At 38.3% G+C, this 13,839-nt stretch overlaps 1 protein-coding gene across 1 annotated transcript in view; it reads left to right on the forward strand.

Annotated features, from left to right (window-relative positions):
* Positions 1-13,839, forward strand: part of LOC108713150 (receptor-type tyrosine-protein phosphatase beta) — a 59,838-nt gene that overhangs the window by 1,165 nt on the left and 44,834 nt on the right. Inside the window, exons 2-3 of the mRNA XM_041588607.1 lie at positions 6,355-6,744; positions 7,869-9,412. Of these exons, the coding sequence (XP_041444541.1) occupies positions 6,355-6,744; positions 7,869-9,412 (1,934 nt within the window). The remainder of the gene's footprint in view (positions 1-6,354; positions 6,745-7,868; positions 9,413-13,839) is intronic.

Genomic DNA, 13,839 nt, shown 5'->3' on the forward strand with positions numbered 1-13,839 from the left:
ATGGCGAAGGGACGTAACTACGTTAATTCACTAACTTATATAACTGAACGTTACCTCTTGCGCCAGACATGCCTTCGCCACCTCAGACGAAGTGCACTAGAGTAGATAGGGCTTGCTTCAAAAAAAGTTGACATTTTTCTAAGTCCCAAAAAACACTGGCGTCTTTTACTTTTTTAAGGGTGATAGGCTGAAAAAGACTGTATATTTTTTGGGGGGTAACCTCCTTCCCCCCCTACATTTCCTAACATATGGCACCTAAACTATACAGTGGGCACAAGTATAGGGCAAAATGACAACTCTATTTTATTTTATGAAGCTTTCCCAGCCTTGTGTAGTGTAATGTATTTGCTGCTACATATACGGCCATTGTACTTTAATTTGGCGCCGTATGCAAATTAGGCATCAATAGCGTAACTTCGATTTGCTTGACGAAGTAACGCTAGCGCAACTTCACTACCTTTCGCCTCCCTGAGCGCTACTTCGGATTTTAGTGAATTAGCGGCGCCATGGTGAAGTGCAACGAAGCCAACGCTGGCGCAACTTCGAAGTTAAGTAAATTTTCCTCATAGTAGCAAAGTGATTTTACTACTGCTGGGACAGAACATTGTTGAGGACATCTACGTCCTTAGCTTTGCTATCGTTCTCAGAATTTAGAACTCAGAGCTCAAACCCAACTATTGAACCACTTAGGAAATGTCCACACTTGCTTTAGAAAAGACATAATTATGTAGAAATGCATGCTACTTCCCTGATATTGTTCTGGCTGAAAGTTATATTGACAGAGAGATTGCATAACAAGCAAGCTGTTATTCAGAATATTTGCACCATTGATCTTATTATGTACATAAGTAATATAGTGAATAAAGTACCCCCTCTTGTAAAATATAAGGACATTAAAAGTTACCGAGGAGTTTCATGACCATATAAAAACACGAGGCCGAAGGCCGAGTGTTTTTATACAGGTCATGGAACTCCGAGGTAACTTTTAATATACTCATATTTTACAACTGGGGGTACTTTATTTATTATAATACACAAATTTCAGTGAGTCATGTGACAGAAATGACATCACTACTCACCGTTTATAACTGATGACATCACTAGTCACCGTTTATAAGGATATAATTTACAAGATATTCATGGCTTTTGTGTATTATACTCTGATAAGTTTTACATTAGTAAAAGGTATGTTGAAAACATTTTAACCCACAAGCCTGATTTAGAAAAGTGCCTTATTGTTAAAAAAAAAAAAAACAGACATCTTTGCCATTTTCTGATGTTAAAAGGGAACTTCGCTTCCAAACCCAAATTTTTATAAAGAGGCCCACATAACACAGAAACCCCCAATATACCCATAACAGTTACCTGTTTCTTCAAAAAGTATTAACAAATGGCAATTTCTATGCTGAAATCCAGCCGGTTAACAGTTCTCTTTTTGCACCATTTGAAATCCTGGCAGGGACTAAACACTGATGTTACAAAACTTCTAAACAGCTTCTAAACAGCTTACAGGCAGCATGCAGGAACTACATAACCCACAATGCATTGCACTGTGATGTTCCTTTCCTTATTGAAATCATGTGTGCAGTGAATTGTGGGGTTTGGAGGATGCAGGCTGAGGACAGCTGGCTGCTGATACAACAGTAGTCAGCCAGCTCAGCAAAGTAGTCCGAAAGATCAGCAAAAGAGCACGGGGCAAGGCGTAGGGAACTGTCAGAAACCATTAAAAATCATATTTTTTAATTGATGTACTGTATATTGCAAAATTGCTTGAAATTATGTTTACTTTTCAAAAAGCTCAAGTTATGTTTTGTGGAGTTCCTCTTTAATATTCAGACTGGAGAAATTATAAAAAACTTAGAGGAAACATATTAAACCCCACACACAAACAAAACAGATGTTTTTAAATTAATACATTTAAGAGGCTTATATAATTAAAGGTTCACTGGTCTATTCACCTATAGCCAACCAATCTGGGGGAAGCATTTACTGGTCAGCAGTTTAGAAGCTGACATGCTATTGGTTGCAATCAGTTACAGTACCTGGAAAAAAATTGCCTGTTATTACATTTGAGGTGTTGCCCCAGAGCTTTCTGTCTCAAATGAGTCTAATGCAGAGCTCGGAAGCTGGCAGAAGATTTCCACTTGGCACTTCATCAGTCACTGTGTCCATATTTCTGACCCCTTTAAAACAAGCACCTGAATTATTGCTGCTGAATGCGATGTTAATTGTCTTGAATGCCAAGTATGAAGTCATGGCCATCAGATAAATTTTGAATCCAAACACTTTTTTGTGCAAAGCTTGCGTTACTGAGGTAAAATTATTTCACAATGAAGTTTGCCCAATACTCTTAGTGCTCATCATCAGGCACTCCTTGCTTTTCTGCTAGTTTCTATTCGTCATACTTCTATAACAGCTAAGGTTGCCACCTGCCCGGTATTTGATTGGCCTAGTCAGTAAATCATCAGCTAGGGTCGGAGCCACTATTACAAATTTACCAGCAATTAACTTGCCGTAAGAATTTGTAATACCCTATAAATCCCTCCCTTCCCTGACCCTCTCCGATTCCCAAATACCCCTAATAACCACAGGCCCGCCTCTGCTCCGTTCATTTCCCTACCTCATCCACCCATTTCCCTGTCTACGCTACCCATTTCCCCACCTATACACATAGTACATCATAGTTTTGTCCCAAGTGATGTCTTGGCCCATTCCCTACCTAAATGCTGATTTTATGGGCAAAAAAGGGATGATGGCTAAGACTCAATTCTATATTCTTAGATATAAGCTATGATTTCTTGGCAAAGCCAAAGTTTTGCAGACCCCATGGGGTTTCTTGAAACACAGGAAAAAAAACGCCAGCGCTCGGTCTAACCCACAATCTGGAGTTGAACAGCACTATTAACACAAAAAGAAAGATTGCCAACGCATGGTTTTCCTTTAAAAATAATTATTACAAAAAATGAGGCTAAAATATGTAAGCTTATGTGCCACGTCAAGGCAGCTCATTGTAATTGAGTCCTACACTATATGTGAGCTTCGTGAGTTTGTAGTGCATTAAAAATCAAGTCCCCCAGCAACTAATGTGACTGAGTAATAAGACCATTGTGCACAATACAGGGAGCTTTTAAGCCCCTGCCAAGTAACATACACCTGTAAATACTCCCCATGGGGGTTCTTGCCTATTGGAAATTGTACACAGCCAAATATAGTGGATACTGAGCAGTCTTTAAGTGGTTAGTATTAGTGGGCAACCATATGATTTATTCATACAAGGAACTACCCAGTCAGACAAGATAGGTTGCATATGGGGTCATGTGTGCATTTTGGCAAATTGCCATATTTGCTGGCCACTATAATATGCATATCAGACCAAAATGTTTATAGCATTTAGGTAAGCACTGTAGAGAACCTTTTAAGACTTGTAGGTAGTAAGAACATTTTAAAGAATCCAGCATCATTATCCACCCCCTAGCTCTCTGCAAGTTAGAGAGTACTCAGAATAATAATTACAGGGATACTGTCATGGGAAAAAAATGTTTTTCAAAATGCATCAGGTAATAGTGCTGCTCCAGCAGAATTCTGCACTAAAATCCGTTTGTCAAAACAGCAAACAGTTTTTTTTATATTTAATTTTGAAATCTGACATTGGGGTAGACATATTGTCAGTTTCCCAGCTGCCCCCAGTCATGTGACTTATGCTCTGATAAACTTTAGTCACTCTTTACTGCTGTACTGCAGATAGCAGCTCTCTAACACAAAATAACAGCTGCCTAGTAGACCTAAGAACAGCACTCAATAGTAAAATCCAGGTCCCACTGCGACACCTTCAGTTATTGAGTAGAAGAAACAACAGCCTGCCAAAAGGCAGTTCCATCCTAAAGTGCTGACTCTTTCTGAAAGCAAATGACCAGGCAAAATGACATGAGATGGCTGCATACACACCAATATTACAACTAAAACAATTCACTTGCTGGTTCAGGAATGTATATTGTAGAGTGAATTATTTGCAGTGTAAACAGTGTAATTTAGAAATCAAAACCACATCACTACAAACCTAACTACATTAGGTTGGGGTTGTTTTCTCTGGAAAAAAGGTGATTGCGAGGGGACTTGATTACACTTTACAAGTACATTAGAGGACATTATAGACAAATAGCAGGGGACCTTTTTACCCATAAAGAGGATCACCGTACCAGAGGCCACCCCTTCAGACTACAAGAAAAGAACTTTCATTTGAAGCAACGTAGGGGGTTCTTCACAGTCAGGACAGTGAGGTTGTGGAATGCACTGCCGGGTGATGTTGTGATGCTGATTCTGTTAATGCCTTTAAGAATGGCTTGGATGATTTTTTGGATAGACCTAATATCAAAGGCTATTGTGATACTAAACTCTATAGTTAGTATAGATATGGGTATATAGAATTTATGTGAAAGTAGGGAGGGGTGTGTGTGTATGGATGCTGGGTTTTCATTTGGAGAGGTTGAACTTGATGGACTTTGTCTTTTTTCAACCCAATTTAACTATGTAACATCATAAAAATCATGACAGCATCCCTTTATGGACTCTCATGGCAAACATGAATGTCCAAATGAAAAAACAAATCACTTGTGGGCAGATGATGATATCGCAGGGTTAGCAAATGTTGGCTGGGCAGGGAAAATAGGTGAGATGGGCAGAGGAAATGGGCAGGGGAGAGATGGGCCTCTACTTATGAGGGGTAATTGGCAGCAGAGTGGGTCAGGGAAACAAGGGATTTATAGGGTATTAAAAATGTACCAACAAATACATTGTTCTAGTACAGTTATACAGCTCATCTAAATAGCTCACTTAATAATAAGCTTTGTTTTTGTTCTGGTTATACACATTAAATATATAGCGATTGATGTTGATTTCACCTTTATACTTTGTACTGATATGTAAAGATCTTTCAATAAACTTTAAAAAAAATACAAAAAACTCTAAATACTAAAGTAATAAAATATAACAAACAGAAGTTCTACCACAAGCAAACAACAATATTATCAATAATTAATTGGGGTATACTTAGGATCCTGGTAGGATTATTTATGTGTGCCATGAAGTGATGGCTTTCTCCAATCTCCAGTATGATTTTGGGATGCAGTGCGGATGGAGGGACTGGCATGGATTGTGTCTCTCAGGTTTCAGTGTTTTCAAAGGAAACACTGTGTGATGTTGAGGATATTGGGGGAACTCCGGTTTCCAAACCAAAATTTAATAAAGAGGCAAACATAACACACCCCTTAAACCCCTAATATACCCATCACAGTTACCCGTATCCTCAAAAAGTATGAATAAATGCCATTTTCTATGCTGCAATCCAGCTGTTTAACAATTCTTCTCTTTCTGCATCATTTGCAAATCCTGGCAGAGAAGAATGGACTAAACACATGTTATAAACTTCTCCACAGCTTACAGACAGCATGCAGGAACTACATAACCCATAATGAATTGCACTGTGATGTTCTGTTCCTTATTGAAATCACGTGTGCAGGGAATTGTGGGGTTTGGAGAATGCAGGCTGAGGACAGCTGGCTGTTCATACAAAGTAACAGTAGTCAGCCAGCTCAGCAAAGTAGTCAGATCAGAGGGAGAGCAGGGGGCTAGGCTTAGGGAACTGTTATAAACCATTAAAAATCATGAAAAGTCTGCATATTTTATAATTGATATATATTGCAGAGTTGCTTGGAATTATGTTTACTTTTCAAAAAGCTTAAAGGGTAGTTGTTTTCAGATAGATCAAAAGAAATAATGACTTTTTCCAATTACTTTCTATTTTCTATGTGTCACTGTTTTTTCTAATATTGAACTGTAAAGTCTTTTTTTTCACCTTCTAAAGCAGCTCTGGAAGGGCGTAGCCGACCCTGTAAACTGTTCTAAATTGATACATTTAATTAATACAATTTCTTATATTTGTCCCTGCTGAGCAGAATCTCTGGGTTTTATTACAGGCAGCAGTTAGAATTGATACAATAGTTGCTAATACTCCAGATAAGCTGCTGAGAAATGTATTAACTAAATGTTGCAAAATTGTAGTTACCCTCAAAGTGTTTAGTAGAGAACCTGATAATATACAAGAGGATATAAGAATAAAATTAAAACTGAAGTCTCACAATTTGCCTTTTTGTTGGATTCATCTAAATATATTTTATTTGTGGTTATATTGATGTGTTAAATTTCAAGTACAGATGCAAATAATGATTTATATCTGATATATCTGTTTCAGCTTTACTTCATATATCACTTCCAATGTATATCTATAGAAACTTCTTACATTTAGCTGTAGCCTTGAACATAAGTAATACATTTCCATAATGTTCTTTGCATCTTTAGGAGGCTTTCTCATTCTTCATGACCAGAAAAATCAGTGCATTATTGTTAATAAGCTTGTAAGTGTTGGAAGATGTAACTTGACAAACCGTGGCCAGCAGTGGAAATGGACAGAGGATGGAAAGCTTCAGCATGTCAAGTCTGCCATGTGCCTTGGTATCTCCAACTCTTCAGCCACACATTCTCGCCCTGCCATAATGGTATCCTGTTTCAAGGCCCCCAAGTGGATATGCCATGAAAATGAAAATCTACTTGAGGTTGCAGAGACCTCTCTTTTCCTCAGAAAGCAAGGGCCAAGGCTTGTAGTAAGAAAGGGGATAAAATACCCCAATACATGGAGAAGGATTGAAGTGGATGATCGAGGAGTGGCTAGCAACTGGAGCTTGTGCACAGGTAAACGGCAATCTACACATTATTATTACTTGCCACTTTTCATAACTAGCTCTTGAGGGGCTTTTTAAAAATGGTATATAATGTTGTAGATTTGGTTATTTAAAAAAATATATATATTAACAATTACTGACATTTTACATTCTTTTAAACAACTATTGTATAATTGAAAAATTATTTTGCCATAATTTTGGCACAGATCTGACTTATTGATATAGTATTTGACATTGATCGACATGACCTTTTGATAGGCCACACACACTTTAAAGGGTACGATCATGGTTGTAAGTAAATATATAGTTTAACCACAATATATATTTATCAAACCAATATATATATATATATATATTTTTTTTTAAAGAAAATACATTGTCTTTGTTAAGATCCTTTTTGCATATTGGTGGATTTAGACATGACAGTAGATTTCTGTTAGCAGAGCCACTCTTACAGCCCAGCAAGTTTTTGTTGCCAGCAGTAATCCAATTCTCTTTCAGAGTTATTCTGCTAAAGGCTGGCTGCTATGAGTCAGAGCTCACTGACATAGTTGGCTTTTGTTTTGTTAAAATGCCTATGCGTCCTGCATCCCTGTGCTGCTAGTGACTTTGGTCACTCTACTACTCTGAACATTTTTACAAGACTGATTATAATCAATCATTGATTATTTTGCATTCAGGGCATATAAATGTATATATATATACTGTATATACATATATGTGTGTGTGTGTGTTGAAACCCTGTCAATCGGCCCTGTGACCAGATTTTGCAGTCTGTCCTCCAGTCTCCCGTCAGTCTTATGCATTCCCCTGATTTCTGATTCTCCACGATTTTCGGAAAAAATCGAATCTGTGCTTGTTTCTGTGGCTTCAGGAGTGGTTTGCACATTTGCATGGCGCCATGTCATGTCGCTTATGTCATAGGCCTGGAATTTTTTGGTGGCATGCTCAGTACAATTGACCGCACCACATGAAAAGCTTATATAATTAAAAATGTATATATATATTTTTTTTTCTTGCAAAAATTTGAAAACATTTTGTATAGCAGCCATTTTTTGTCGACAGCATTGCAAAATATGTTGGTGCTATATAAATACATGTTAATAATAATAACAGGGAATACTTTTCTTTCAGAGCCACCAACCAATAGGCCACATACAAGAAAGCCACCAACCAACAGCCCACGTACAGCAAAGCAACCAACAAACAGCCCACATACAACAAAGCAACCAAACAGCCCACGTACAGCAAAGCAAGCAACCAACAACCCACGTACAACAAAGCCACCAACCAACAGCCCACATACAACAAAGCCACCGACCAACATCCCAAGTACAACAAAGCGACCAACCAACAGCCCAAGTACAACAAAGCTACTGACCAACAGCCCAAGTACAACAGAGCCGCCAACCAACAGCCCACGTACAACAAAGCCACCAATCAACAGCCCAAGTACAACAAAGCTACTGACCATCAGCCCAAGTACAACAGAGCCACTGGCCAACAGCCTGCGTACAACAAAGCCACTGATCAATAGCCCAAATACAACAAAGCTACTGACCAACAGCCCAAGTACAACAGAGCCACCGGCCAACAGCCCAAGTACAACAAAGCCACCGATCAACAGCCCAAATACAACAAAGCTACTAACCAACAGCCCAAGTACAACAGAGCCACCGACCAACAGTCCAAGTACAACAAAGCCAACAAACAACAGCTCAAGTAAAGCAAAGCTACTGACCAACAGCCCAAGTACAACAGAGCCGCCAACCAACAGCCCACGTAAAACAAAGCCACCAATCAACAGCCAAAGTACAACAAAGCTACTGACCATCAGCCCAAGTACAACAGAGCCACTGGCCAACAGCCTGCGTACAACAAAGCCCCTGATCAATAGCCCAAATACAACAAAGCTACTGACCAACAGCCCAAGTACAACAGAGCCACCGGCCAACAGCCCAAGTACAACAAAGCCACCGATCAACAGCCCAAATACAACAAAGCTACTGACCAACAGCCCAAGTACAACAGAGCCACCGACCAACAGCCCAAGTACAACAAAGCCAACAAACAACAGCTCAAGTACAACAAAGCTACTGACCACCAGCCCAAGTACAACAGAACCACCGACCAACAGCCCAAGTACAACAAAGCCAACAAACAACAGCTCAAGTATAGCAAAGTTACTGACCACCAGCCCAAGTACAACAGAACCACTGACCAACAGCCCAAGTACAACAAAGCCAACAAACAACAGCTCAAGTATAGCAAAGTTACTGACCACCAGCCCAAGTACAACAGAACCACTGACCAACAGCCCAAGTACAACAAAGCCAACAAACAACAGCTCAAGTACAGCAAATCTACTGACCAACAGCCCAAGTACAACAGAACCACTGACCAACAACCCAAATACAACAAAGCCAACAAACAACAGCCCAAGTACAACAAAGCCAACAAACAACAGCTCAAGTACAACAAAGTCATCAACCAACAGACCAAGTACAACAACAAATTATGTTTTAAATGTAACTTCCATGCCATTAATACTGATAACCAATAGCACAGAATTAAATAGTCAAAACGGCACCAGCTGGTATGTTACTGACCTGGGCACTACTGTAACTACTGTCTCGCCTCCTCCAACTACACAACTGAATGAAAACTCAATTGCAGAGGTAAGAGTGGTTAATTTGCTGCTAAATATAATGGTTATAATTCATCTAGGAAGTTACAAGTAGTTTTTTGTTAATAATCCATCTAAGGTATTTTGTAATTATTAATTATCCCTAATATAAGACAGTAAGGCTTTTTCCCCTTCCAAGGACCAGCATCCATAAAGTATATATTACTTAAATTTGATCCCAAAAGAACAAACTTTCAGCAATCCTCCGATGCGAGTCATCTGTTCCAAGTGTGCTGTCTCAGGGTTCAAGTCAACTGCTCCCAGTGTTTGTTGCCTTAATGTACAGCAGTGTATCAAATTGCTATGGGGTGGCTCAGTGTTGATGCACTAGCATCTGCACAATGCATTTGGGGTTATAAAACCCATGTTGCTATTACTAATAACATATGAATCAAACAGGAGCAAAATGTAAATGTTGAGAACGGAAAGCAAGGTCTGGTGATGTGATACATTGTATGGCCTTTTAACAATAACAAAAGTGGATTGTTTGCATACAGGAGCAGCATATTTAATTCATGGTTGCTTTAGGATACTTATTACATTGTTGGAATTTCTTTGAGTGATTGTTTTCAGCTGCACAATGCCAATTGTACTTGTTCAGTGCAGCTCAGTGTATTGTGGGAGGAATGTTTCAGTTTGAGTGTACCTTTTACAAAAAAAACGAAACCAACTCTCGATATTGTTCTTACACTTGGCAAAGTGTACATATAAATGTAGCTTTAAAACAAGGCATTTTTTCCAATCCCATTTCAATACATTACAGAGAAAAATTAACTGTCTATGCGTTTCTCTGATATCAGGCTCATCACACTAAATTGAAAGTGAGGATCTCTAAATTTGCCAAATAGTACATGTTTTTATTCCGGTTGGACTTGACAAAAAAAGAAATGGTCTGAAAACAGCCAACCTGTGATCCTGGGGTTGACTTCATCACTTTCAAAGAAATGATTTTTACATAGTTTTTTGTGGATGCAAGGCTTCAGGATTCAGAATTTTACAAAAGCATATTATTACATTATATCTATTTGTATTAAAAGTTTAAATATAATAAGGAGAGGCAATTAAAATAGTGATGATCAATAATGATTTCATGATGATCAGATCACTTGAAAATTTAAGGCTGGTCTTCAATGATTGCATTCAATTGAATCAGAAACGGAACTAGAGGGGGCAGGCCCTGGCGCAGGACGCGCAGCCGGCCCCCCGCCCCCCTCCGTACACCCGGAACTGGCCGGGGAACATGCGGCGGGCGGACTTCCGGTGGGCCCTGAGGGGGTGTGGGCCCTGGCCCGCTCGCACCCCCTGCTCCCCCGGTAGTTCCGCCCCTGAATTGAATATTTATTAGGGATGCACTAAATCCACTATTTTGGATTCGGCGGAACCCCTGGATCCTTCGCAAAAGATTCAGCCGAACCAAATCCTAATTTGTATATGCAAATTAGGGGTGGAAAGGGGAAAACATTTTTTACTTCCTTGTTTTGTGACAAAAAGTCACACGATTTCCCTCTCCGAAAATTAGGATTCGGATTTCTTCGGCCAGGCTGAAGGATTCGGCCAAATCCACATCCTGCTGAAAAAGGCAGAATCCTGACCGAATCCCATAGCAAATCCTGGATACGGTGCATCCCTAATATTTATATGTACTGGTGTATACAAAACATTTTTTATTGCTTTCTCTTTAAATGTTAAAATAGTATTCCATGAATTTAATCATGTGGTCTCTGTAATATTATAAAAAAAAATATCTAAAGTATTGTGAAGAATGGCAGAATTGTCTGAAAAACAAGGGGGAAACCCTTATGCTGCTAGGCCCAAGTTACATATACATAACATATATTATAAAGCCTACTGTATGTGGCAGCAAGAGATTAGCAGCTGCTACTTTTTAGTAACTAGTTGCATTGTTTATTATGTTGCATATGAGACATTTTTCACCTTAGAAAACAAACTATTCCTATCATTGTGCAGTTTGTGTTATACTTTAAAAGTAACCGATATGTGCTGTTTGTATAGTTTACATCAGAGAGTGTAACCAGTATCCCCCCTGCTGGTGAAATGAAATACAACTTGTTATATTGAATTGACAAATGTGCTTTTGCCTGCCCATCACTCTTCTCTGGAAGTTGTAAAAGAGTTGTGCTGAAGATCGTGAGCAAGCCATGTGAATGTAAAACTGATCATTCCACTCAGGTTGTAAACGAGTTTGATATATCTTTGTGGCAAAATGCATAGCCAATAATATGAATTAGTTGCAAATACTGTATGATGAAAATGCTTGGCAATGTTTATTTGTAATAATAATTGCCCTTTAATAAATTAATTATTGCCTGTGTATATTTAGTTAAAATGAATGCAATGAACATATCAGTGTATCTTTGGACCTTCATTTATAGTGGCACTTTAAGCATTCTTTAATGCTTTTCCAAAATTATTATATAATTGTTTTACATTTAAAGTAAACATTAATCTCTAGGTATTTCATTAATACTGGATACTTCATATCTGAGCTACAGCAAAAAGTTAAGATAAACATCTATTCTATTGCAATCTATTCTGACTATATTAATATTATAATACAATAGTTTGTCTCTTTTTATTGATCCCTACTTGCACAGTGATCAACTACTCATTGGATTACATGGACCCTTTTTCTCTTGATTTACATTCAGTGGTCAAGTTTATGTTCTTGTCTTTAGTTCCCCATTAAAGTTTTCCATTGCTGCAATGCTAACGGATCTTAAAGTATCTTTACTAGGGATGAGCAAAATTCTTCACCTAGTTTTGCTGCGAAATGACGGCCGTAGACTATAATGGGTGAAAAAATTTGTTGTGCATCAAAAAAAAATTGTCGCCTATAGACTTCAATGCATTATGGCGAATTTTCACTGTAATTAAAATTTTCAGCTAAACGGGTCAGCTTTGCCCATCACTACTCTTTACTAAAAAAATGTATTTTTGATCTTTCTATAAAGATCTTTGCCAAAGTCCTGAAGTATTTAGAAATAACACACAATACATTTTTAGAACAAGCAAATGCCATGCATTTTATGAAATTCACAATTGAGCTATTAAAACAAAAATGAGGTCTGCCAACATTCTGCTAGAAGTAAGCCATCAGACAAAGACTGTTCAAAGCCCATTTCCTCCCGATAAAGAGGGAGTGAAGTTGGTATTTAAAAAAATGTCAGGAAACCTTGGGAAAGTGTCTGCAAGAGACCCTGGAGCCTGCTATTAGACACATTTCCGGGCACTCCTTAATTTACTTCCGTAGCTTGTACAGTAAAATTATTCTGCACAGGAAGCCATTTTAACTACTGGAGTACCTGCTAAACGAATCTTACTGTGGCCCATATTCTAACACTTGTTTTATACAAAAGTGAGAATTGTCATTCAAATCAGAACAATGCAAGTGATGCTGAATCCATTTCATAAAGAAATTGTAGCTTTTTATTTTTAGAACCGCAGGAAGAGTGATATTTAATTATTTCCCAGGGTCATAGTACCACGATTAAGTTAAACAATGCCTATTCTTAAACTATAACCCATTTTTCTTACACTAGGGGCACCTGCACTTGGCTGCAACTTGAATATTATTTAAACCCCTCCTACAAGGATACGTTAACTGATAAAACATGATATTCATTACTTTGCATAAATCATAGCAGTGAAATATGGGGGGGGGGGGTGATTGACAATCTTTGGCTTTGAGTTTATAGCATATGGTTGTAATGAGACAATAGAGGCAACACCAGTTCTAATGTTGATATTCTTAGAATTCTGAGTATTTATCCTACTTAATGTTTCTTCATTCATAAAGGGGCAGTTGACATGATTAAAAAGATGTGACATAAATTACAGAGTATTGTTAAAGATTAGCGTTATCAACTTTGACTTCTGCAAAAAGTGAACCAGGGGGGTAGGATGGTGATATTGAATGCGGGATGGGTACAGTTATGATATTTGGGAGTGTGTTTTATGGGGGGGGTTTGACATTAGAGGCGGTTATTGGCCAGATTATTGTTTGGGTTTCACAAGGCTAAAACTCTAACAGGCAGTCGTGACCTGAACACCCCTAAGAAAAACCGACCTGTACAGGTCAAAACCAAACAGGTGGCAACCCTAATAAAGACATTGCTATGGAAGCCCCCGGACTAGTGTGCTTGGTATTGGAACAGTAAGTGTGGAGATTGAATTATAATTTAATAAACATTTAGTCTCTTTTGCCTATTCCATTTAAGTAATTTGCATTCTGACCACTGTAATTAGCAGAGATGGTATTCTGACAGCACCAATATCTATTATAGACGGCATATTTTCCAAGTATAAGAATGGGAAGCAGTTGGAGGTGAAGAATGATGTTTTGACCAATGTTTTATATTTGTTAATTTTGTATTTGAGTTAAAACGAAGGGGCCCATTT

The sequence above is a fragment of the Xenopus laevis genome, chromosome 3S (genome assembly GCF_017654675.1).
Source record: "Xenopus laevis strain J_2021 chromosome 3S, Xenopus_laevis_v10.1, whole genome shotgun sequence".
Taxonomy (NCBI): Eukaryota; Metazoa; Chordata; class Amphibia; order Anura; family Pipidae; genus Xenopus; species Xenopus laevis.